We start from the raw sequence: 26709 nt of genomic DNA, 5'->3' as shown, positions 1-26709 counted from the left end.
CCACGTAACTCGAATCGCGGCACGTCGCCCACCGGACGGAAAATCCAGTCGTGACCCTCTCGGACTAACACCGGGAACCAGTCACGGGTGGACCTTTCGGTCTCACCACGATCGTGCCAATCGGCCCCCGCGTGGGATAGGGTTGCTCGCCAAATTCGACCTACCTAAGTACCCACACGGAGGGTAGACCGGGCGATCGCACCTTGCCGCAGGTCGACTTCGGACACGGGCCACTTTAAGCGACCCGTTCCGTACTATCGGGATAACCGAGCGGTGTTATTCGTCGGCCTCAACGGTTCGATTAATTATCGGGCGTTTTAGCCCACGACCAACCCTTTACGTGAAGCAAGATGGAGATTCAATGAAAGAAAAGACGAAGCGAAGCGGGAAAACAGTTCAACATGAAGCACATTTATTTCGCGATGAACGGAAAGCACACATATACAATTCCACCAAAAGCACATGTAAAAGAAGAAGACAATGCAATATTACACAAAAAGCAAATGCAACAATGCAGATCTATCCGACTACCGAGCACACGGCAACACATACAATTTTACTTCACAGACGGCGCCGACAACACATATTCCCAAAGCAAAAGAAAAGAACCACCCTCCAGGATGAGGGGGGTAGACGGGCCTGGGGCCGAGACCGTGTCGGGCCTACCGTCTGATGATGAGACGCAGAGCGGCGGTGGCACCTCAACTCCGCGGGCCTCGCGGACAGTGTCTGGTAGGGGGTGGGAAAGGGGCCCCCTTTGTCGCACTATCTCAGCGCGGGGGGAACAGGAGGGGGTTGCTGATGCTCGGGGGAAGGAGGATATCACCCTGTCTCGGGTCCCGCGGCGAGCGTCTCCTCCTCGACCTCGGTCGCGTTACTGGCCTCTCCCTCTGCAGCTCCCGGCACCGACGCGAGCACCCCCTCGTCCGCCTTCGCCGCCGTCACCTCTCCACAGCTCCGTCTACTCGCCCTCTCCGTCTCCTCTCTTGGCTCGCCCCAACTCTTCACTCTTGACTTCTCCCACTTCTTTCCAGCTCCACCGACGACTCTCTTGAACTCCGCACAACTCCTTTACTGACGAACGCAGCCGTTTATATAAGCCCCGTGGCTTCGCTCTTTCACCCTTGACCCTCTGCCTCCGACCCTTCACCTCTCTAACTGGCTCCCCATTGGCCCGAGGAAAAGTGGGCGTGAATGCTTTTTGATCCATGTATTTGCATATAGCGACCGCCCTCCAACGCCCTGGAGGCGGGGCCAAATCGCCCCTCGCTCACCGATTGGACGGAACAAAAGTGGGCGTGAGTCGTTTTTGATCCGTTTTTCTTCGGAAAGTCTGTGATGTCTCTGAATACGCTGCTCGGTGCGCGCCCTGCACGAGTCCAGTATCGGTGCCCACGAGTGGCGCGAGATGGTGTGGATGCGATGGTGGCGAGTTGTGACGGTAAAGGTCGTGGCTGTTGTTGTGAAGCGGCGTTGTGGTTGGTGGTTGTTGTTGTTGTGAGGCGGCGTTGTGGTTGGTGGTTGTTGTGAAGCGGCGTTGTGGTTGGTGGTTGTTGTGAAGCGGCGTTGTGGTTGGTGGTTGTTGTGAAGCGGCGTTGTGGTTGGTGGTTGTTGTTGTGAAGCGGCGTTGTGGTTGGTGGTTGGTGGTGGTAGTAATGGCGGCTGGTCCAAAATAAAGATAGTAAAAGAAAAACGGCTATCCTGAAGAGTCGCAGCCCGACTGAATGACATTTATTCCCTCGAAACAACGGGTTTGGGCCTAACTACACATATACTTACAGAGATATCTCACCTAAGGGACCTGAATGGTGGTTTGCGAATTTGGTCAACCACAACAATATATATATATATATATATATATATATATATATATATATATATATATATATATATATATATATATATATATATATATATATATATATATATATCGATATTGATGGAGCCTTATGCTACATAACAAGAAGGGCACTGGGTGGAGCACATACCTCCATCACGTAATGCCCGATCCATGGGAACATATCAAGCCCAACACATTTTTGAAATATCATGCCACATATCGTTTTGGGCCTATACCTCAATGGTGAAGAATCACTTAAAAAAATTATATAGTTCTCATATCCAGATCCGGATCTTCACCAAAAATGAACAAATTATTTTGTCACACATCCATGTCCACCAAGTTTCATCCGAATCCGTCCACAACTTTTTGAGATATAATGCTATATAATCGTTTTTGGCCTTATCTCTCAATGGTAAAGAATCACTATATATATATATATATATATATATATATATATATATATATATATATATATATATATATATATATATATATATATATATATATATATATATATATATATATATATATATATATATATATGATCTGGATCTTCACCAAAATCTAAATCAGTTTGTTCGTCAAAACCCAACCTATTCACCAAATTTCATCTGAATCCGTCCACAAACAGACAGAAAAGAATGAAAACAACCTTCTTCCACCTTCGGTGGCAGAGGTAATAAATAGACAGGAAGTTATGACTCCTTTGATTCGCTGCATTAGATAGCCAGGATCCCAACTAAGGTTTCGCTCGGCCGTACATAATAAGTAGATACAGAGTGTGAAATCGAGAAGGCGGTTCCCCATCTGGGATGGGCTAAATCACCTGTAAGCTTAACACGAGCCTTGGAGCAGAACCCTGCCAGAATTAGCCTCCTCAGATGGAATCAGTGGTTGTTCAGAAACTCGTTGGGTCACTGAGTTATGTGTAGCTTGTCAGCTTCATGGTCAGAGGTCGAGTAGCAAGTCCGATCCACCCCCTCATAAGCTGCACTACAATGTGCTGTCTTTTGAAACCCATCAGTGTGTGTGTGTGTGTGTGTGTGTGTGTGTGTGTGTGTGTGTGTGTGTGTGTGTGTGTGTGTGTGTGTGTGTGTGTGTGTGTGTGTGTGTGTGTGTGTGTGTGTGTGTGTGTGTGTGTGTGTGTGTGTGTGTGTGTGTGTGCGTCACACAAAATATTTGGTAATAATTAGTTTTTCATGAAAGTTATCCTGTCTAATAATCATTATAAATTACTATGCACACACATATAAGAACTTTAACTCCACTATCTGAGAGCTTTCTGTCAACTACTTAATTTCAGCAGCTTCGGAGTCAACTCACAAATTAAAACACACATCACACCTTTTTATTAAAGGGTACAAATATAAAAACACCAACACCATATTTAAGGTGAGCATTGTGTGCAAGTGTCACTACTGATTTTATAAACCCATTTTTCTCTCTCAATATTCAAAGTAGAAGCACAGAAGACCTTGTCCTTGCAAACTACTTGTAGTCCTTCAGATCAATTGTTCAAATTTGCATAAAAGCACCAAAATTGGTACACATGTAGAATAATGTATTCCGAACAATTCTAGATATGGAGCCACCCGAAATTGTGCCTTGGTCAGCTTCGGCGACCATTTTCCAAAATGGCTGCCATTCTACTTTAGCGAAATTGGCTATATGCTCTTATTTTCTTATGGCATTGGTGGTAGATATAAGGAAAGTGTAAAATTCAGTAAATTGACCATGAAAAGGCATATTCAAATATTATGAGCCAGTATTTTCGGTAAAAAAGCCATTATTTGATTTGTAAATTGCTGCTCTCCTGAAACTTTTCGCTGAAAAGTACCCATTATTGCCTGGAGAACAAGAGTCAAATGATATTAATCACATTCAATGGGTTTGGAATCAACAAAAATTGCATTATCGATTACATACTTTACTCTATTTTGAAAAGGGAACTGATAATCGTGATAATGACAAACTCAGAAAATGTAGTCAAATTATTGCACACTTCACTTTGAAGCGGCTACGGTTTACTGTCTACTACCATTCTACCAGGACACATGGTACACACATACAACAGTCTAGTACAATATGAGCTTCTGAGCTCAAGTGTACTGGCTCTGGATCAAGAAGTGAACACTTTTACAAGCAATGAGACTTTGTATTTGCACATTCTAAGCTCGGCCGATATCTCAGTCTGTGTCTACTGCGTCTGTATACTGGCATTCTCCTTCACAAGCACACAGTCCAGTGCATTGCAGATTAGCCTTCTTGCATTTGCAGCGGTTTCTACAGCCTTTTTCAGCCGCACGACACCAGCTCGATGCAGCTTTTTGAAGCCTCAGGGAGTGTGGTCCAGAGCGGTTCGTAGGACCCATCCTCTGTTTGCCGCCAACCCCAGCTTGTTGGTGATGGAAGCACGGGTTGAGGGACCAAGACCTGCCCCCAGACATAGCCACCCTGGAAGACTGATCTCTTCACATGCTGTTCCAAAGCATCGTAGGTAGGTGGGATGCGCTGGACGGAGTTCCTCTTGGCAAAGAGTTTCTTTCTGGCCTCGTTGACGTCCATAGAGGAGCACCACAAACCTTTCAATGCAGTGCATTGTGTCATCCTGAATGTTGACTGGCATGGTGGTCAGGGTCACAAGAGAATCTGTCAGTTCTGGAAACGAGTTCCATGTGGCCCAGGCAGATTTCTTCCCATGCCCCACAAATGCTGATACAGTGTCACATCCGGTCATGGCGTGGAAGACAGGGAGGGCACGTGTGCCTTCTGTGGACCGAGGGAGGCAGCTATTTCATGGGCAGGGATGTCGCGGTAGCTCTTGCCCATCCCAAAGGCAATCCAGAGTTCGTCCACGCATGGTAGTGCCTGGGCTACAATCACCACCAAGACGACAACGTCCGTGTCTACGGTTCGACACTATTTTGTCTACGTCGGTGTCTATAAAATACTTCTGAACCTGTAACTGATGCTGTGTGCGAAAATGTATTTTCCCATAAAAATGACCATTTTTCCCCCAATACAATGGTTGGAAATACAATAAATCAACACAAATGACATTTGTATTGTTTTCCTTTGTAAATGCACATCACATGGAGTATTTATCACCTCTGAGAAACCTACAAAGAGAATAACAATGACAGATATCCCATGTTGTTAAAGTAGAAAACTGCCATTTTGGAAAATGGCCGCCAAAGCTGACCAAGGCAAAATCTCGAGTGGCTCCATATCCAGAATTGTTCAGAATACATTAGTCAACATATGTACTAATTTTGGTGCTTTTATGAAAAGTCGAACAATTGGTTTGCTATGCTGCAGTACTATTGTAGTTATGTCGATGTCACTCAGCATATTCCTTTACAGGGAAAGCAATAATGAATACAAATGTAGCAACTTAACAGAGGTGAGCATTCCAAGTTCATGAGTCTTGCATTATTTTGTATTCAAACATGTACTGTATTGTAAACTGGTTCCAATAGCCTACTTCAATCTGAAACACATTTTTTTGTTGTATTAAAAGTCCTCCCATGAATCTGCCATTTCTCGATCGTCCCAAAGAGAAGTTTTAAGAACAGGAAGCACGAGTTAGATATGATCATGGATGCAAAAAGAAAAATATTTGCCTCCGAAATGACAATCAATGCATCAACCTTAAACATGCAATAGAAAATACAACTAGGAGCGAAGTCAATGGCACGCCATCGCAAATCCCCATCTGAAGTGAAGTTGAAAGAAGGCAAAAAGTTTCAACAGGAATAAATCGATATCACATACTCCCCACCCACATCACCCCAAGTCCACACCACCTGAGGCATTAACCCAGTGGTCAACTCCAAAAAAAAGTTACATATGTCATGCATCTCCTAATGTTGATTGCGTATACAGTTTATTTTTAAAAGGTTTAAAAATGTGCACGTAATTGCATTTTTCGGTGTTTAACCTTTTGACCCTATCCCGGGGGAGAGGCCAAAAATGATATTGCTCTTGCATCTTCATGTGATGTGGTGAACATAACTACCAAGTTTCGTTAATTTTTGCTGACTGTTTAGGAGATAGCGTGATGGACAGACAGAGCAGATTACAAGATCCCACCTTTTTTACCTTCGCATTCTGCGAAAGGTTATGTTTTGGTCGGCGTGTATTTATTTATTTATTTGTAATCTTGTGATTCGTATAACTCAAAAAGTATTAAACCGAATTGCATGAAATTTGGTGGGATGATTGGTTATTAGCCAGGAAGCATTTGATTAGATTTTGGGATCGTTCGGGTCAAAGGTCAAGGTCAAGGTCATGAAAAGGTCAAAATAGTCTTTTTACGATAACACGGTCAATTTTTATTCAATTTGCATGCAACTAACGCCAAAATGTTTAGAATTCAACGCCTCATCTTGTGATATGCAATATGACACAATGACGCCCATACTCTTGTTTATTTATTTATTTGTAATCTTGTGATTCGTATAACTCAAAAAGTATTAAACCGAATTGCATGAAATTTGGTGGGATGATTGGTTATTAACCAGGAAGTATTCGATTAGATTTTGGGACCGTTCGGGTAAAAGGTCAAGGTCACAAAAAGGTCAAAATAGTCTTTTTACGATAACACGGTCAATTTTTATTCAATTTGCATGCAACTAACACCAAAATGTTCAGAATTCAACATGACACAATGACGCCCATACTCTTGTTACCGGTTAGGGGTCAAAGGTCAGGGGGTCACGACCTTGAAAAATATGCGGTTTTTGTCATAACGCAGTCAATTCTTGTCCGCTTAACATGAACCCAGCACCAAAATGTTCAGAATTTAATGCCCAATCTTGTGACACAATGACGTCATTACACAAGTCACCAATTGGGGTAAAATGCCGAGGGGGGGGGGAGTCACACCCTTGAAAAATATGCGGTTTTCGGCATAACTCAGTCAATTCTTATTCGATTTGCATGAAACCAGCATCAAACCAGTTCCCCACACTCATACCAAGAACAAAAAAAAGTAGTGGCGGCGAAGGTATGCGCTCTATGAGTGCCCGTTCTAGTTTATTTTTATTTTTGAAAGCATGGGGATAAATATTGGTTCACGAGTCAGTAAGTGACCACTATATTCATTATGGGTGTGTCTGTCTGTCTGTCTGTCCCGAGCATAGCTCCGTGGGTTTTGATCCGAACCTGATAAAATTTGGGTGGGAGGTATATATCATGATCTAGTTGCGTTTTCCTGAGAATGGGCGTGCTGCGCCCATTATGGGCGGAGCCACACCCAAAAACATGTGTTTTTAGGGGGTAGCCGATTTCAAGGTGCATCTTCTCTGAGGGGGTTTGTCAAATCTGGCAGGGTTTCGGTATTTGGTTAGCCCAATGGCACCTGCATAGCCCCCACGGAGCTCGATTTTTCATTTTCGTCCCAAGGTCAAGGTCACATGGCCACGAACTGAGAAAATGTCAAAAAAATCAATAAATTGGGCATCGAGCTCCTAAGGTTTTCAACCGTTTCGAATGACAGTTCGTATTCAAGTAGTGCTCTTTGAGTTTTTCCGATTTACGTTTTTTTTACGTTTTTCCCGATCCCCGCCAGTTTGCCGGTGGCGTCCCCTCGAAGGTCAAAAAAAAAAAAAAAAAAAAGGCAAACCGTGTACATTGCTCGTGAACAATCGCAGTCTCCAGACTTGTATATAATAAATGTTTAAATACAACAATGGGAAGGACTTTTAAAAATGGCCAACTTTTCCAGGCAGAACCCTGCACAATGCACATGGCCCAATGGTGAAGTATGTCGAAGCAAGGGGCAGTGCTCATAACAGGTCAACAAAGGCTTGGGGCCATTTTTAAAAACTTTGCACAGAAAAAAATTTAAAACATCTGTATGAAGGAGCAACTTTATGTACACAAGGCTTCAACACCTAGTCGGCTGGACGATTAGTTGAGAACTATGTAATAGTCCATCTTTTCATTCGTGGTGATTCAGAACCAGCTTCACGATATGGTTCAATGGGCGTACCCTCAATTACATCACGCAGAATTTATGTTCGTGAAGCTTCTAAAATACAATTGTATTACGTTTTTAATGCTATAACAGTATATAAGAGGGTGTGTGGAAAAGTAATGCCTGTTATTCCTCTTCTCCAAAACCGGTAAAGATATTCAAATGAAACAAATCACAGGTCCACAGAGTGGTTATTCCTGCCACTGGGTGCAAAGTCTTGTGACCAAGACAACAGCTGGCTCAGTGCTGCGTTAGTCAAGATGGCAGAGGACAGCACAACATCATTGGTTCTCTCCATTTTGGGGTTTCCGGAGATGGAGGGAGGGCTCCAAAAAAAAAAAATCAAAATCTCCACCTCCTATTTTCTGGTAAAGGATCATGATTTAGGAACCAAACTGTGAAACTTCATTCGCATAGACTCGCTCCAAGAGCTCTTTTCAGAATCTTCACTGAACCTCTGACAGCCTCCACTTGTAGCGATATTCCTGGGAAAGATTTTCAAGTACTCAGTTAGGGTTTTCTTCATCATTCCTGCAACTCCAATTATCACTGGTACAATTTCAGCTTTCTTCAATTTCCACATCCTCTTCACCTTACTTTTCAGATCGTGGTATTTCGTCATGTCAGAAAAGGTCAGTCATGCTTCCAGTTTTTGGGGATGTCAGGGGGATAATCTGGTTAGAAGTCATGCCGAAGGGTACCGCCATTAACTCTGAGCAAGACATTGAAGCCAAATAAACTGATGGCACAGATTCGGAGGGTCCGTCCTAACATGCAGATGGTTCTCCTCCAGCATGACATTGCAAAGACTCATACGAGTGTATGAACGACTGAAGCAATTGGTAGCCTCGGTTTCACTGCCCTACAGCACCCGACATGGCTCAGCCAGGTTTTTAAGTCTTCCTGAAACTTAAGGAACACCTTTGCGGAGAGCATTTTTCCTCAGACAACAAGGTCTCCACTGATGGTGAAGTCAGCAGGATGCACAGTTCTATTGTAACTGCATCACAAAACTACTTGAATGTTGGCTTTAATGTGGACAGCAATTACGATTATGCTAAGAAATAAATATGCACCATGGTAGAATAAAGATTGATGTTCGTATCAGTCTTTGTTTCCTTCAAATATCTCTATCTGTTTTGCAGAAAAAGAATAGGACGCATTACCTTTCAACGTGACATCATAAATGCACAATGATGATGTTTGACAACTATTATTTTGCCAATAATTTAGAAATGGACTGAATTTATTCAACAAGAAAAATATGTAAACTTGGGGAAGTTCACAAAAACATATGACCGGCACACATTTTCGCCGTTTTCCTTCACAACCATCTTCATTAATCAGCCGGCTGATTGTCGGCAAGAGTAAAACGCATCAAAATAGTCCGATGGCACGGCTGCAACTCAAAATCCCATGCGGTAAAGACATCATGAAACAATTAGATAGAAGACCATTGCACTCTACCCTGCAGGGTTTGAAGCAGGTTGCATCCCACCGTCTCATGCCATCCCCCCAACACTACACAGTTGTTTCAACCATCATTAACCTGAAAACCAAATCAACCCACTTTAATTTCGGGTTCTGATCCTATCAATTTCTGCTCTTCTGTTATAATAATCCTTTTGCTCATCTCCAACTGTTGCCCCATTCTGTCAATTACCTGCCATTAGACTTGGCTTGGGAGACAAAAACACTAGAGATAATGGGATTTCCTGTCTAGTGCATAGAAGTACACTGCACATCACAAACTATAAAAAATACTAGCAAATACCACCCATCACTTCATTGACAGCAATAGTAAAGGGGGGAGGGAGAAAAAGAGGGGGGGAGGGAGAAAAAGAGCGGGGGAGGGAGAGAGGGGTGGGGGTGGAGGTGGGGGAAGAGAGCAGACATAAATACCACCCAGACACATCCGGAGCCGAGCTATCAAGAAACAAACACCGCTCGAACGCTTCCAGCGAAAACCACCACCGAGACGTGTCCGGAGACAGACAGACAGAGACAGATATGGGAGGAGGGTGCGGCACTGTATTGAGAGGGGGTAGAGCAAGGATGGGACAAAGAGTGAGAATATGTTATGCTTTATGAACACACACAGACACACATGCTTGGCCGACATCGGCAATTTTTCGGGAATCAGCAGGTTGGAGTCAGCTTGATTACCAACTACAGTACTTTATGAATACACCCCATAAACCTTGAGTAGCTATCACTGAAAAACAACGTTGCATTTATATGGACGTTTCAGGGATATAGTAACAAACATTATTATTTACGAGTGCGGGCCCGTACGTGCAAAAAAAAAAAATTGTGACGTCATAGCACCGTGTCCTGTCATTCGTTTGGTAAATAAATAGCCATAACTTGGGAACCACTTGTCCGATTAACATCAAACCTTGAAAAGGCACATACTCGGGTCCCCAGCAATATACCTGGCAAGTTTCAATTAGATCGGACCAGTGGTTGTCGAGAAACAGCGTTGACAGACAGACAGAGACACACAGAGATTGCTGGAATTATAGATAGATAAACAGCTGCGTGTGACGGGTGGAAGAAAGTCTTAAGAATAATAATAATAAAATAAAATAAATTAATTTTAAAAATTGGCTCGATAATTTAGAAAACACATTAATAGGGCAAACGGCTAAAAAACCGGGTGTTATTGCACGAACCGCTCGCTCTGAATGATGTGGCACAGCAAAAGCGTCCGCAGTGAGTGAACGATTCGCTCAGAATGACGTAGCGCGGTACCGCTATCAACAAGAGGCGCTCGGCAAGTGGCTTAAGCTCTCAAGCAAGCACTCCAAGTCAATGGTTGATAAGGAACAGTTGGCCAAGCTGTCGCTGCAAACCACAAAGGATCCCTTTAACTTTAAAGCTGGTCTGCTCCATGCACACATTAGTTAATGAAATAAAATGAATCTATAAATCCACCATTTTGCTTGCTCCTCCGTGCACGTGTCATAAATCGGTTTGGGGTCCACACAAATGTTAAAAAAATTCTCTCTTTTAAACCAGATTTGCTTTGATTCCCAGCAAAGCACCTCAAGAAACCTCCGAAAATATAGACACAGATCTGGCAGACGCTATGGATAAGTAATCCCTCTGGGGGACAGAGCACGTGGTCCGGCAGTGAATGCATTAAATCATATAGCTCAATGAAGCTGGTTAATTTTGGTACGTTTCTACATTTTTTGTTCACTCAATAAAATTCTCCAAACAGTAGAAAAAGATAAGTTTAATGCTTTGAATGTTTCACATTTTCTTGTGTATCTACGGAGAAGGAGGGAACATCGCCTTACTTTCTTAAAGTAAATAGGTATATCAGCGTAGTTATAAGACTCGTTGTTTCTTTAAAATTATCAGATTTCAACATTTATTTAGTCCAGACAAGACAATATCCGATCCTCAAAACCAAAATATTATTTCTATGAAATACTTAATTCGTCCGTGAGAGTAGATCATGGAAAATTGTATCATATAATGCATGAAATCGCTCCAAGCTCCCAAATAGTGGGGTAAATTGGTGACAAATATGGGATCGATCTTGCAAAAGCAGATACCAACATACCATTTGGCACAAAGTACTATAGATGTCAACTTTAATTTTTTTACGAGACCCAAGCTGGCAAGGCCCTTGATTGGCTGTAATTAGGTCATGATCCAAGATGTCTGCCAATCACTATATATACATAAAGTGACAGTGTAAAAAATTTCAAGATCAATTATATTTACAAAAAATATCAAAGCAGTTAAACAAATCATAAAATATGAATTGTAAAAATGTATATTTAATTAAACTGCCCAATAAAAGGAAAAAAAGTAACGAATTTTTTTTTCTCATAATATTATATGAAAACCATTGATTTATGAAAAAGTTTCCTTAAACATGTGTTTTTCTATTTTATACTTGAATTGTATGAGTTCTACAACAGAAAAATAAGCGAAGATAATTAACTTCTAAAGTTATAACAAGTTACTAAAACAATAGCATCATTGGGAGCCTCCTGGAAGGGGATTCCCGAGCGATGCCGCTGGGAATCCCAGGAATTCCCAGGGAAATCCCACTGGCTCAAAAACCTCATGGTGCTCTCAGAGAGGACTTATAAAGAAAAAAAATAAGGTAAGATTTTGGCTTGATTTACTTTTATAGCTATTCAATGTATAATTTTAGTATTGTAGAAAGGCAGTAAATCATAGGTTCCGATATAGCATTTTTACAGCGTGTACGCTGTATACAATTGCACCGAGTTTGAAATGTCCCCGGTGTCTACCATGTCTCTGGTGCCCCCCCCCCTCCTCAAGACAGCCAATGACGGCTGTCTGGTAGGTAGATGGCAGTGCGTAACCTAGACGGAAATGGCGACAATTGATGGAAATACCCAAGTATTTCAATGGAAATTTGTGAAACTAATGTGTTATATACAGTAGTACCTCTACTTACGAATTTAATTCGTTCTGGGAGTAGTTTCGTAACCTGAAACCTTCGTAAGTAGAGACGCCTTTTGAATGTAAATGCGCTAATCCGTTCCAAGCCCCGCAAAATTCGGACATTTTTTTTTAATAAATTATAAAAATGCATCAGAACATGAAACAAATACATGTTAAAATTAGATTACCGCACAATAAACATAAAACGAGAGGCACATAATGTAAAAAACAAAGAATAAAGGAAATAATAAAAATATTCATTTACCTTTTAACTGCTATTCTCGTTACGAACATGCGCCGAATTTCCCTCGCCTGTATCCTCCTTCACGAGGTCAGTGAAGATGGCGGTTGCCTTTGCGCAAATTATGGCCTCTGTCACTGTGTCACCAGCGATCTCTTTCTCCTTTATCCACACGAGTAACAACCTCTCCATCTCATCGTTCACTGCCGACCTCCTCTTGGAAATGACAGAGAGGTCTTTGGAAGGAGTCGTAGCTTTTAGGGCTTCCTTTTGTTTTATTATCGTGCCGATCGTAGATATATTACGTCCATATTCTTTTGCGAGATAAATCAAACGCATCCCCTTTTCATACCTTTCTATTATCTCTTGCTTTGTTTGTATGGCCAGAAAAACTCTTCTTCTTCTTTTCTCCTTGTCCACTTTTCTTCATTGCTTTCTTGGGGTCCATTGTGAATAAAAGTTACTGCAATCCACATGCGTACTGTACTGTAACACTGTCCGAGCACTTCGTAGCGGGACCATAGACTGTATACAGTATAACTATATTTACAGAGCGGGACGGGGACACGAAGAGCATGCTGGGATACACGCATACGCAAAGGGTTGCCAGGCAGATTTTAGGCGATAGCCAATGGCAGAGCAGCTACAAGTTTGTTTACGTTCAGGAAACTCTGGGAGCAGCGAAAAGCAGCGCGTACTGTACTGTATTTTTGACTTCGTATCCTGAAACGCCTTCGTAACTAGAGGCAATATTTTCCCGTTCAGGCGCTTCGTAACCTGAAACATTCGTATGTAGAGACATTCGTAAGTCGAGGTACCACTGTATGTGAAAACCATTGAATTTATTGCTTGACGGAAAAAACCAAGAAACGCTCCCCTCTCATGTAAGAAACGAACGAAAGACGTCATTTCCGCCCACCATCGCATTTCGCGCCGAACGCTGAAAGCGAAGTTCTTTTTATGCCATCATTCTTTTGCGGCCCCCTGCCACGCTGTATTGAACGATTTCATTCCTTCTGTTATATATAAAGGTGCTTATCACAATAATAACAAGATTTTTACATTTCAAATATTAAGTACGCTTTTTAATCGTTTTTCAACTGAAAAAGCATAAATTGCATATTTTTAACATTAGTGTACTCATTTGCTTCACCACACGCGCTGTATTGAAGGATTTCACTTGTTATTTAATGAAAAGAACTTTTCTTTGCTGTTTCACTCTCATGGGGCTCTGTACCACCTATAATAGAGGTAACAGTCCATGACAATTTAAATACAATAATGGCTTTTTTGATAATTACTTTTTATATATAATCTTAATATTTGTTACATATATTAGGTTGGGGAAAGTGTGGGGTTTGGTTCAGGATTTTTTAATGTGGGCGATTTATGAAATATTGCATAATGTAGATTGAAAGAGTTAGTATTAATTACATGTAAAATTGTTTTATGTATGGAAATTTGAAAGTATTTTGGAAACCTTGGAATTTTTTTTTTTTTTTGTACTTTTTGGCAGGTATATTACATTTTTTTCTGATAAATGCAATATTTTACATTTAATTTTCATATTATTAAAGTACACTTATATGTTTACAGATGTCAAAGAGAAGGAAATGTGAATTTCTTGATACAAGTAAATATTTTGATCAAGCTCAACTGGTGAGACATGCAGTCCCTATATGCTGAGACCAGTGTTGCCTGTGCCAAGAAGACACATCAGAGCGGCTTGTGTGTCCCATGAACAATAATGGTCCACACAAAGGGGTCGGCTACACAAGTCTCGCTGAAGATCTACAGCTCTTTGATGAATTCGGGATTCTACCAGACAACATTCAGCTGGAGAGTATGAAAGATGTGTGTGGCCTGGAGCAGACATTCATTAGCAAAGAAGCCAAATATCACAAATCCTGCAGAAATAAATATGATAAAACTAAGGCAAAGAGACATAAAATTACCCCCGTGTGGGGGTGACGGTCATCTCTATAATGTTTTTTTACTATCATAAATCGATGAACCGTTGCCAGATATGTCCTAAAATGACAGACTAGATAGGTTTTGAAAATGGCGACTTTCACAACTTTCGTGACCTCGTGACCTTGACCCTGACCTCAAATCCGGGAAATATGTCGTTGGGTATCACTCATCGGCCTTTACCCACGTACCAAATTTCATCAAGATTGGAAGTAAAAAGTTCAATTTGTACCGGGAGGTGTTTTTGACCATCTTCCAGGTTACGTGGCGGCCAAACGGGACGGAAATTCAAAAATCTGTTTGGTTAGATACAAGATAATATTTTTTACTATCATAATCAATAAACAGTTGCCGAATATCTTGTAGAATGGCAGACGAGATAGGTTTTGAAAATGGCGATTTTTATAACTTACGTGACCTTGACCCTGCCTGAACTTGAACCCGGACAAAAGTTATATCGTTGTGCAACACTCATCGACCTCTACCCACATACTAAGTTTCATCAAGATCGGAAAGAAAAATTGACGGACGTACATTTGGTCTGGCTTTATTAGGTCATCTCGGTAGAGATGACCTAAAAAGGAAGATGGACAGTGAGGCAGAAACTTCAGGAGAGAAATTAAAGACCAGATCTTCATTTAATAAGGTCTCAAATCAGCATACTTGTTTTTTCTGTAATAAGGAAGACAGTGAGAACAATTTTGTGAATACACAGACTACAGGAATTCATGAGAAAGTGTTCGCTGCTGCTCTAAAACTCAGTGATACTAAACTCCTGGCCAAACTAAGTGAGGGAGAAATGCTTGCTCGTGATGCCAAGTACCATAAAATTTGTTTGACTGGCTTAAATAATCGTGTTAGAGCCTTTGACAGGAAGAAAGCAAGAGAACAAAAAAGTGATGATTATCTCTTTTATGGAGTTGTAGTCAATGAAATTATCCATTACATCAAAGATCGCTATGAAACATCTGATTCTCTTCCAGTATTCAAACTGGCAGACATTGTGAAACTCACCATCTAGCGTATGAATGATTTTGGAGTAGAAGATGCAGAGCACAAGGTTCATTCCACAAGATTAAAAAACAAAATTCACATATATTCCTGATTTGCAAGCCCATAAAAAGGGTAAACATTCTTCTTGTATTTGAAGATACTCCGGGAGAAGCTATCTTTTATTCTTGGAAGAATTCAGCAGAAGAAGAGGGAATGATCCTATCAAGAGCAGCTGGTGTTATACGTAACAGATTATTTGATGAATTTCCAAATTTCACTGGTTCTTTCACTCATGATTTTCCAGAAAGATCTATTCCCATGACATTATTTACTCTAGTTCAGATGTTACTTGAAGGGTACCATATTGATACAGAAAGATCTCCTAACAGCTGTAAAGCAGCCTTGTCAATATCACAGCTGATAAGTTTCAACAGCATCAAACGTGAGCGAAAAGAGGCAGTAAAAGAGATTCATCATCATCCAGATCGTGAGACCCCTCTACCATTATACATTGGCCTTATGAAGCATGCTGAGACACGCAAACGTGACTTAGTGGACAAATTGTCAAAGTTAGGTCTATGTGTGTGTCATACTCCCGAGTTCACGAACTAACTGCAACAGTCACTGAGTTACGCTGTGGCCAATATGCTGAAGAAAAGATTGTCTGTCCACCTGGATTACAAGCTGAAATATTCACAACTTCAGCCATCCATAGACAATATTGATCATAACCCATCTTCAGCAACTTCAACTAAAGCTTTCCACGGAACAGGCATTTCTCTCATCCAACACCCAGATGTGGAGATCTCTTCTAGGTCTTACATAAACACAAGTTTGCACCAAGCATCAAAGGGACCAGCATGTCATTTTCCAGTCATACACAGATGTACCTCCTATGTTGGGCAAAAAAGCAGAATCTCCTCTCGCTGTGATAAATGTGAATAATAATGACAACCTACTACATCCAGTGGAGGAATCCTCTGAATGGCTTCATGAATTATCACATGCAATCATTGCAAATAAACCTGAATGCAGTGTGATTCCATGGTCAGCATACTATGCAAACCTACAACTTGTCCAAAGACCAAAATGCACATCTTTCCTCTTGCCTCTATTGAATGAATATGTACAGACCCCAGCCATGGTTCGCCATACCTTTGATATAATTAAGTTAGTATGCAACAAGCTGAACCCAGACCAGCCTATTGTCACATGTGACCAACTTGTGTATGCTGTGGCAAAGCAGGTGCAGTGGCTTCTGCCAACCCAGTATGGAGAAGACCATGTGATTGTTATGATGGGAGGCCTCCATATTGAAATGGCAATGCTTCATGTTATTGGTGACTGGCTAAGAGGGAGTGGACTGGATGAAATCTTGGTGAAAGCAGATGTGACTACTTCAGGTAGAGCAGAGTCCTCCATCTTAGGAAACCATGTAAAAAGGTCTCGCAATGTACATCAGGTGACAGTTGCATCATTGTTTATCCTCTTGAGGAAAGCATGGGAAAGTCACAAGGATACAAGCCTTGAGAAGTTGGAGTTTTATGAGTGGGTCACAAAACAAACAGATGAATCTGTCCAGTTCCTTTACTGGTATCAAGTGATTGTCCTAGAGACAATCCTTTTGATGTTCGTCAGAAGCCTTCGTGAGGCCAATTTCATCATGTCCATGGATGTTTGCACTTGACCATGTCTACTATGCCAGATGGCTGCCTGTTTTTGTGAAGAGTCTAAAAGAGTTGAAGACCAGGCACCCAAATGTATACAAGGAGTTTATGCAAGGAAAATTTGTAACTCAAAAATCCCACAGGCCATTCTCTAGTCTTTCAGATGATCAGGTGCACGAGCAGAATAACAGAAATGTGAAACATGATGGAGGTGCCGTTGATATCCTGGACAATCCTTTTGCTCTCATGAAATGGATGATTTCAGGACCTGATATTGCCAGAATGGTGACCGAATTTGAAGAGGAGTGTGGAATAAATGGCAATGTGGAAGAGGGATTTCACCATGAAGACACAAAGTCGTTCCAGAAACATTTTGAGAAACACATCAGAAATGTTGTAGAAATATTTAAAGAAGTGGGAAACCCTTACCAAGAAGGAAATACACTTGTGTCTCTGATTGATAAAAAAAAATGTTCTGGAAGAAAAGGCTGTTGAATCTGTGAAAATAGCAGCAAAGAATAGAAGTGACCAGTACCAAACACATGTCCAAAAGAGACTTGAAAAGAGCAAAGTGTCTATCCATGATGCCATTCGCAAGAACAAGCTCCATCTTTTCAAGCAACCAAATTCTCCCTCAACAGGAAATGCAAAGCAGAAAGTATCAGCTTTGACTCAGGATTGTCATTTATTTTCTCGCTTATTCATTGCATGCCAAAGTCGGAAAGGGGACTTGGAAGATTTCTTTAGCCATGAGAACCATTCCTACCCCCCATCCCTTTCAGAATTTGAAAAATTAAGGAAAGGTACTAAATCAGAAATCATGGAGTGCCTCAAACAATGTGGATTGCCAGAGTATGCTGAGCCAGATTATACAGCTGTACTCATTGATGGACCAGCTGTTGTTCACATGGCAACACCTGGAAAGGCAGTTAATTTTTCACTATACAGCAAAGATGTCTTTAAACCAGCAATTATGAGCAATTCCAGGAAGGCATCAAGAATAGATGTGGTATTTGACCAATACTTCCCAAACAGCTTAAAGGAATCTTGCAGAGAGAGACAGGGAATTGGTAAAAAGGTCAAGGTGACCCCCTCAACAAGAATTCCTAAGAATTGGAGAAACTTCCTCAAAGTGGACGATAACAAAGAGGAATTAGTCAAACTTCTTGCAGAGGATTTGATAAAGGACCAAGATGAAACCAAAACAGTTGTGGTGACACATTTGGACAACGTGAAGTCATCATCTAGTACGTTTGAGGCAGAAGAGTTGTCTCCTTGTGGACATGAGGAAGCAGACTCGCGTCTACTTCTGCATGCCAAACATGCTGTTAGAGAAGAACACAGCAAAATACTCATAAGGACTGTAGATTCTGATGTTGTTATCATAGCCATCTTGGCCCATCATCAAATTAGTGTTGAAGAATCATGGATAGCAATTGGAGTGGGCAGAAATAAATGCTACATCCCTATCCATCAGTATGCCAGAAGTTTGGGACCACAGATGTGTTCAGCTCTGCCTTACTGGCATTCCTATACCGGCTGTGATACAGTTTCAGCATTTGCAGGGCATGGCAAGAAATCTGCCTGGAAGGTGTGGAAGGCATTCCTTGAAATCACTGACACATTTATCAGTCTCTCCATGAATCCTTCTGAAATAACAGAGAGTCAAATATCACATCTGGAGAGGTACACAGTCGTCTTGTATGACAGGACAAGTTCATGCACTGACATCAATCAATGCCGACAAATGCTTTTCACCAAGAGAAGTCGGAAAATCGAAAATATCCCTCCCACAAAAGCAGCATTATAAGAACACTGCAAAAGGGCAGCTTTGCAAGCAGGACACATTTGGGGGCAGTGTCTGATCAGGATGCCAGAGGTACCGAATGCATGTCAGTGGGATTGGAAGAAGACTGACCAAGGAATGGTACCCCACTGGACAAATCTGTCCGAAGCCTCTGTTCATCGTCAAGAGCTCCTTCACTGTAACTGCCAAAAATGATGTAGTGGTAGAAGAAAGTGTATTAAAGCTTCCCTCCCATGTACAAATCTGTGTGCTTGTGATCGACAGTGTTCTCGGGATTGAAGGAACATAGCATTGCTGGACAGAATTTCTTCTGCATCTGTGTGTCAATAAGATACATAAGAGCCCTTTAAATTAATAATTTGCAATATTCACATTGTCTTGCTACCTTCCATGATGCCTCTCTGGGGTATATAAACACAGACAAAAGGTAGACTGAGTAAAAGATTTAACATCTGGAAATACTTCAATTTAAATTTTTAATCAAAATAATGGGAATTAAACCAATTAAAATACCATTAGTAATTATTTTTTTTAGATGTGTGGTGAATTGAGGTGAATTGAGGGACATGACGCGGGATCACATGTTGTGCGTCTCGCGTATAAGGGGAGGTCTCTGCGGCACGAGTGGTTGTCCCCGGGGCATTGCCATTTACATCGGCTGTTCACTTGATGCTCGTTAACTGAAGGTGCTCATTGACTGGTGAGAATGGAGATTATATCGAACTCCGTGCTTACGCGGATTGTCTGCAATGATTAATCGCACATGTATACGTTACTGCTTATGTACTCCTAGCTGAACCTGTATTCCCCGGTGTGCCCGTAGAAGCGGCTCCAATCAAATGGAATAAAGCCTAAACTCTGAAGGTTCATCTCTCGCTCTCATTTCAATTTATTCCATTTGATTTTCTCGGCTCTCTCAACCAACGATGGACAAGATCTACAAACCAGAGAGGTTCGACGCAGACCCAAACGCAACTGACGCAGAAATGAAATGGTCGCATTGGTTCTGTTCCTTCTCACACTATCTGACCATCATCGAGGAAGGAGCCGACAAATTTGCCGCTCTCGTGAATCATGTCTCGCCCGGCGTATACAGGCTCTTCTCGGAGTGCGACACTTACGAAGCAGCGATCGAGGTGCTGCAAGCGCTCTACGTGAAGCCCAAGAACGAGGTATACATACGACATCTTCTCAACACACGCAAGCAAGCAGCCGGGGAGACAATCGATCAGTTCCTGCAAGCTCTGAATCAGCTGGGAAAAGACGGCAGCTTCCGGGCCGTAAGCGCCGAGGAACACCGAAAGGAAGCCACACGGGAGGCATTCATCCAAGGACTCAGATCAGCCCACATACGGCAACGCTTACTAGAGAAAGCGCAACCCACTCTTGACAAGGTAGTCGATCAGGCACGAGCGATGGATACGGCTCAGCAGCAATCTGAGTCATTTGGGACACCGATGCTGCTAATGAACGCTGCTACGATGGGAACCCAAGGAACCCCACTGGCACAGACACAGCCAGACATAGGGGATGGAGAAACACCCGAGGAGCCGGATACCCAGGCCACGTCAAACTCCTCAGCAACTGCTCCGGTTGGTAAATGCTTCTTTTGTGGGTACAAAAGGCATCCTCGTCAAAAATGTCCCGCCAGAGATGCCACATGCATGAATTGCGACAAGAAAGGGCATTATGCCAGGGTATGTAAATCTACTCTAAGGAGAAATAAACCCACTTCTGCGGCTCTCTACTCGCAGAATAAATTAACTGCAGCCTCCCCGGGGAATCTATCCAAGGCTATTATCAACGTACGAATTAACGGGCATATGGCTGAGGCACTGATTGATACCGGTAGCTCTGAAAGTTTCGTCAACAGCTCGCTAGTGAAGGGCAGGAAATGGGTAATCCACCCGACTGACAATACGGTATGCATGGCCGCCACCTCACTACAATCCCGCGTACGAGGGTACTGCAATGTTGAATTGGACGTAAAAGGGTACACGCATCGGGATGTAAGGGTACTGGTGCTTCGTGATTTGTGCGCAGACGTAATTCTGGGTCATAATGTCCTCAAGCAGCACACGAGCGTCGAAATACCCTTTGGAGGAAGCAAGCCTCGTCTAATTTTAAATGCGTTGACCACCGCGGAGGTGACGTCCCACCAGCTGTTCGCTAACTTGTCGCCGGTCTGCAAACCGATAGCGATCAAATCGCGGCGATATACCACTGCTGACATGAATTTCATCACTTCGGAAACCAAGCGATTACTGGAAGAGGGATTTATAGAACCGAGCGATTCGCCATGGCGCGCACAGGTGTTAGTAACCAGCAGTCAGAACCATAAGAAACGAATGGTTGTCGATTATTCCCAAACGGTCAATCGCTTCACCCAACTCGACGCCTACCCCCTGCCGCGCATAGATGAGATGGTCGAACGCGTGGCCAATTATAAGGTATTCAGTACCATCGACTTGCGAAGCGCCTATCATCAAATTCCCATCCGAGAGGAAGACAAACCTTACACTGCATTCCAGGCAGGGAGGCACCTCTACCAATTCAGGAGAATACCTTTCGGTGTCACGAAATGGGGTAGCTTGCTTCCAACGGGTTATGGACGACATCATCTCAGATGAAAACCTCAAAGACACTTTTGTTTACGTGGATAATGTCACAGTGTGCGGTAGGGATCAGAGGGAACATGATAGGAATCTGGACAGATTCTTGAGCATTGCTAGAAAATATAATCTGACTCTCAACTACGAGAAATGCGTATTCTCGGCAAGGTCAATTGACCTTCTCGGCTACACGATAGCCGACGGCACAATTAAGCCTGATCCTGAGCGATTGCGCCTGCTCCGTGAGCTACCCCCTCCTCAGGACCTGCAGGCAATGCGCCGGGTGATCGGGATGTTCGCTTACTATGCAAGATGGATTTCGCAATACTCCGAGAAAATACATCCCCTAGTGCATTGCAAAAACTTTCCACCAGATGCCGCTGTTGTAAGAGCTTTCCACAACCTCAAGGATGATATCAGTAAGTCCGTGGTTTTATCGATCGACAGCTCGGTGCCCTTCGTGGTGGAAACCGACGCTTCAAATCACGCCATAGCTGCTACACTTAATCAGTCTGGGCGGCCGGTCGCGTTCTTCTCGAGAACTCTCTCTAGAAGCGAACAGAGACACTCAGCGATAGAGAAGGAAGCGTACGCCATCGTTGAAGCGCTGCGGAAATGGAGACATTATTTACTGGGAAACCACTTCACGCTCGTTACGGACCAACGATCCGTGGCATTCATGTTTGATGGGAAAAATAACGGAAAAATTAAGAATGAAAAAATTATGAGATGGCGGATAGACCTAGCTTGCTACAGTTACGACATTGTTTACCGGCCCGGGAAAGAAAACCCTGCTGCAGATACCTTCTCTCGGGTCTACAGTTCGGCAACAATCAGTCAGGCTTTGCAAGACCTCCATGTGTCTCTGTGCCACCCGGGGGTAACCAGGATGGCACATTTCGTGCGCAGACAAAATCTTCCCTATTCTGTTGAAGATATTAAACAAATGAATGCTTCATGCCCTGTTTGTGCTGAACTAAAACCCAGATTCTTTGGCGCGGCATCTGGCAGACTGATCAAGGCCACTTCCCCCTTCGAGAGACTAAACATCGACTTCAAAGGGCCCCTGCCGACCGAAACAGACAACAGATACATATTCACCGTTGTTGATGAATATTCAAGGTTCCCTTTCGCATTTCCGTGCTCGGATATGACCTCGGGCACTGTCGTGAAATGTCTCTCTGACCTCTTCGCTATGTTTAGGAGACCTTCGTACATACATTCAGACAGAGGGCCGTGTTTCATGTCGGCCGGGCTAAAACAATTCCTACTAGAGCTCGGCATAGCAACTAGTCGAACGACGGGTTACAACCCACAGGGAAACGGGCAGGTGGAAAGGTATAATGGAGTTATTTGGAAAGCCGTAACTCTGGCGCTGAAATCGAGAGGACTGGGCCCCGAGCGGTGGGAGGTTACCCTTCCCGACGCTCTGAATTCCATACGCTCTTTGCTCTGCACGTCCACCAATGCCACTCCTCACGAACGAATGTTTACTCACCAACGACGTTATGTTGACGGTCAAACGGTGCCCAACTGGCTGACCCATCCCGGTACAGTGTTCATGAAACGCCCGGTACGACAAAGCAAGTATGAACCCCTGGTGGAGGGGGTCGAACTCATTGACACTAATCCAGAGTATGCTCATGTCAGGCTCCCGGATGGCAGGGAGACCACTGTGTCGGTTCGCCATCTGGCTCCCTCAGGTGCTCCTCCCGCAGGTACACCACCTTCTGGCACTCCTCCTTCTGACATTTCCCCCCCAGGAACTCCGCCGGGCGACGGGGCTGCCGCGTTCCACCCGAGAGCGATCGAGGAGTCATCCCCGGCACAAGTCGAGGCTCACCAAGAGGATCGGGAGTCTCCCTCAAGTGAAACTGCCGTTTACTCCCGGAGAGGTCGACGAATAAGGCCCCCTCGACGACTCAATCTGTAAAGGGGATTATCGGCATTCTCGCTGCTCATGCTCCTATATGCCCATTATATCATATATCGATGCTCATTTCCATGCTCCTACAACTCAAAATAATCACTGCTTGGCATGTATGCTTCTGTAGATCTATTAGTCCGCGTTGCTTGAAATGTATACTCCTATAGTGCTAAAGCAATCATGGTGTGTAAGATGGGCCCCTAGTTACATTTTAAAGGTGAGGAGAATGTGGTGAATTGAGGTGAATAGAGGGACATGACGCGGGATCACATGTTGTGCGTCTCGCGTATAAGGGGAGGTCTCTGCGGCACGAGTGGTTGTCCCCGGGGCATTGCCATTTACATCGGCTGTTCACTTGATGCTCGTTAACTGAAGGTGCTCATTGACTGGTGAGAATGGAGATTATATCGAACTCCGTGCTTACGCGGATTGTCTGCAATGATTAATCGCACATGTATACGTAACTGCTTATGTACTCCTAGCTGAACCTGTATTCCCCGGTGTGCCCGTAGAAGCGGCTCCAATCAAATGGAATAAAGCCTAAACTCTGAAGGTTCATCTCTCGCTCTCATTTCAAGATGTAAACTCAATTTCTTTGAATCATGTATGAAATATGGTGATATTAAAGCATATGCAAGTAATATCAAACATAATTTGATGGAAATGGTTGTTTTTTTATGCTGATTAATTAGCGTTTGGTGGCCATCTTGGATTTTGCTTAATTACACCCAATTCTGAATTCGGCCAGTTTGGGTCTCGTTCAAATATTAATCTATATATAAAAAAAGCTCCCTTTGTGCCAAATGGCATGTTGGTATCCACTTTTGCAAGATCATTTCACCAATTTACCCCACTAAAATTGCAAACTATAGTACTAACAAAAGCGATGTATACAGCGATTCATAGCTATGATGAACAGGCATTTGATACCAGTGTGGAAAGTTGGGGGGGGGGGGAAATAAATACTTTATTGTTAAGAAATCGTTGTGGCCTGTTCCAAGTCAAGGTAAGGTAAGGTTGAGCAGGCCAAAAAACATGGCTGCTTCAGACCCCAGCAAGGTTACCCAGAGAGCAAGGTGGCCAAGGATCACCTGATGAAGGATATAACTAAACAAAGCTGTAAATTATCTTCGAAAGGGGATATTTTAATTGACCCAAACATGCAATTTTCACTCTTGCACTTCCATGTAGTTTTCTTAGTTTGCATGCTAAGTTTCAGGCTGCTAGGTTTTAGAGTTTTGGAGTTATGGAGGAGACACACTGACATTTAATGTTCGATGAAAGTGATTGCACTGAAATGTTTAATAAATAAATGCCTAAGACTGACAATTCCTTCATCGTAAATCATGTATCCCATTCATAATGCACAAATACTTTAGAAAATATAACACTGCAGGAAGCAACAAATGAAAAACCGTTATTTCCACCAAGATACCCCTCCCCCCCCCACTTTAACTCTAAAAATGCTTTTTAGCAATCCAATTGCTTTTACCTACAACATAAACAAGTTATGCCCTCATGAACAACTTTATAAAGCACAACAACCACAGAACCACCTCTGAATGATACTCCACCACAAATGACTAACTTGGCATGTGTTGCACGAATGCCCAAACAAGCCCACGCCCCGTCATTGTCCAGCGCAACCCGAAGGCTCACTTCGAGGTCAACATCTCTCTGTTTGAACAAACACTCCAAGCGTATCACCATCAGGAGGCCATCGGGTGGGGGAAGATGGGTAAACAAGACTCGAAAAAGGCATCCTCAGAAAAAGTTAAAAAAAGAGAGAGTCACAAGGTCGAAGTCTCGTTAGAACGTCACAAAACACCAGAACATGTTGACATCAAAGTACGAGTCAACCATGGATCAGTCAATCCCTGTGGGACATTGCACAAATTCCTGTCTTACCAACATCCTCATAACTAACACCCCACCCCCCTCAACACCACAATGAATGGTACACCGGGGGGGGGGGGGAAGGGAAGGGAGGCATGGGACCTCGTGAAGAGTCATCAATAAAACCTGATTTCTCCCCTCCTCTCCTCTTAATTTAGAGGGATGAGTACTTGAATATATATATATATATATATATATATATATATATATATATATATATATATATATATATATATCTATATATCTATATATATCTATCTCTCTCTCTGAATTTCTGATTACATCTTTGGCCACCACAGCGCCGAACGAACACACACACACACACACACACACACACACACACACACACACACACACACACACACACACACACACACACACACACACACACACACACACACACACACACACACACACACACACACACCAGCGTGAGGGAGGTCACTCACCCAAGTAAATGTCTCCGAAGGAGCCGCTCCCGATCTTACGGCCGAGGCGATACTTATTGGCCACTCTGAGATCCATCGTCATCCTCTGGGGCGAAGCCTGGAAACGGAAGGCGCACAACCAAGTAAATAAAAACGCCTGAACGTCGTGAGGATGAAAACAAGTTCCTCTTAAAAAGGCGACCTGGCGGACAGGTCCATACAGAACGGTGGGAGGTCAAGAGGAGCAGAAGCAGAGGAATCAGGAGGAAAATCGTGCTGGGGTGTGGGGCTCTAACAAATCAGCACCAGGACGCGACGTACAAATCCGCTATTCGCTCCTCCTTTGGAGCTTTTATCACAAAACGACAATAAAAATCTCTCGCCCAGCCGACAGCCCTTAATCTCATGCATATGACCCATCCACCTTCGGAGGTCTAGTACATCGCCCGCAGCTCCGATGCACCGGATTCACAGACGCGAGAAGCGAAGCTGAATATCACTCCCTCTCTTACCGCCATTATTTACCTTGCGCAAAACGCGTTGACGTCATCCCGTTCAATGCCGACGTAGGGCGTATCGTTTATTTCATTATTAAATATCGAATTCTCGATTTTACTTCGGCACCTGCTTGTAAATTATTTATTGATTCATTATTTCTTCCTTTCTCCGCACCATATTCGCAGTGCAGCGTCGACAAAAAGCTTCGGCGAGCTGTAGGCGACGTGTGAACACAATAAAGACCCCAAAACAAGCGGAAACTGGAGTAAATAAAGCAATTTTTAACATATATTTATTTTCTGTGCAATTTCCTCTTCCTTTCTCCCCCTGGTCGAGAAAAATGTGACGTTCATGCATGAGGAGATTTTGGTTTCAACGTGCAGGTCGGCTTCATCGGCAATCGATAATTTTG

At 43.0% G+C, this 26709-nt stretch overlaps 1 protein-coding gene across 3 annotated transcripts in view; it reads right to left on the bottom strand.

The window, feature by feature from the left end:
* LOC147034541 (casein kinase I-like) overlaps window positions 1–26473 on the bottom strand; it is an 84662-nt gene extending 58189 nt beyond the window's left edge. The window contains exons 1-2 of one of the 3 annotated variants that reach the window (XM_085885044.1): window positions 26325–26473; window positions 25821–25917 (exon numbers count right to left, since the gene is read on the bottom strand). In XM_085885044.1, coding sequence (XP_085741170.1) covers window positions 25821–25902 — 82 coding nt within the window. In that variant the 5' untranslated portion in view covers window positions 25903–25917; window positions 26325–26473. Of the gene's footprint in view, window positions 1–25820; window positions 25918–26223 lie in introns of all 3 variants that reach the window. The other 2 variants (XM_085885034.1, XM_085885028.1) reach the window with 2 other exon arrangements.
* Between the last annotated feature and the right edge of the window lie 236 nt (window positions 26474–26709).

The sequence above is a fragment of the Eptatretus burgeri genome, chromosome 1 (assembly GCF_056783735.1).
Source record: "Eptatretus burgeri isolate ZD-2024b chromosome 1, Ebu_testis_v1, whole genome shotgun sequence".
In the NCBI taxonomy this organism is placed as follows: domain Eukaryota; kingdom Metazoa; phylum Chordata; class Myxini; order Myxiniformes; family Myxinidae; genus Eptatretus; species Eptatretus burgeri.
The sequence above is the reverse complement of the archived record's forward strand: the minus strand, read 5'-3'. Positions and strand labels throughout refer to the sequence as shown.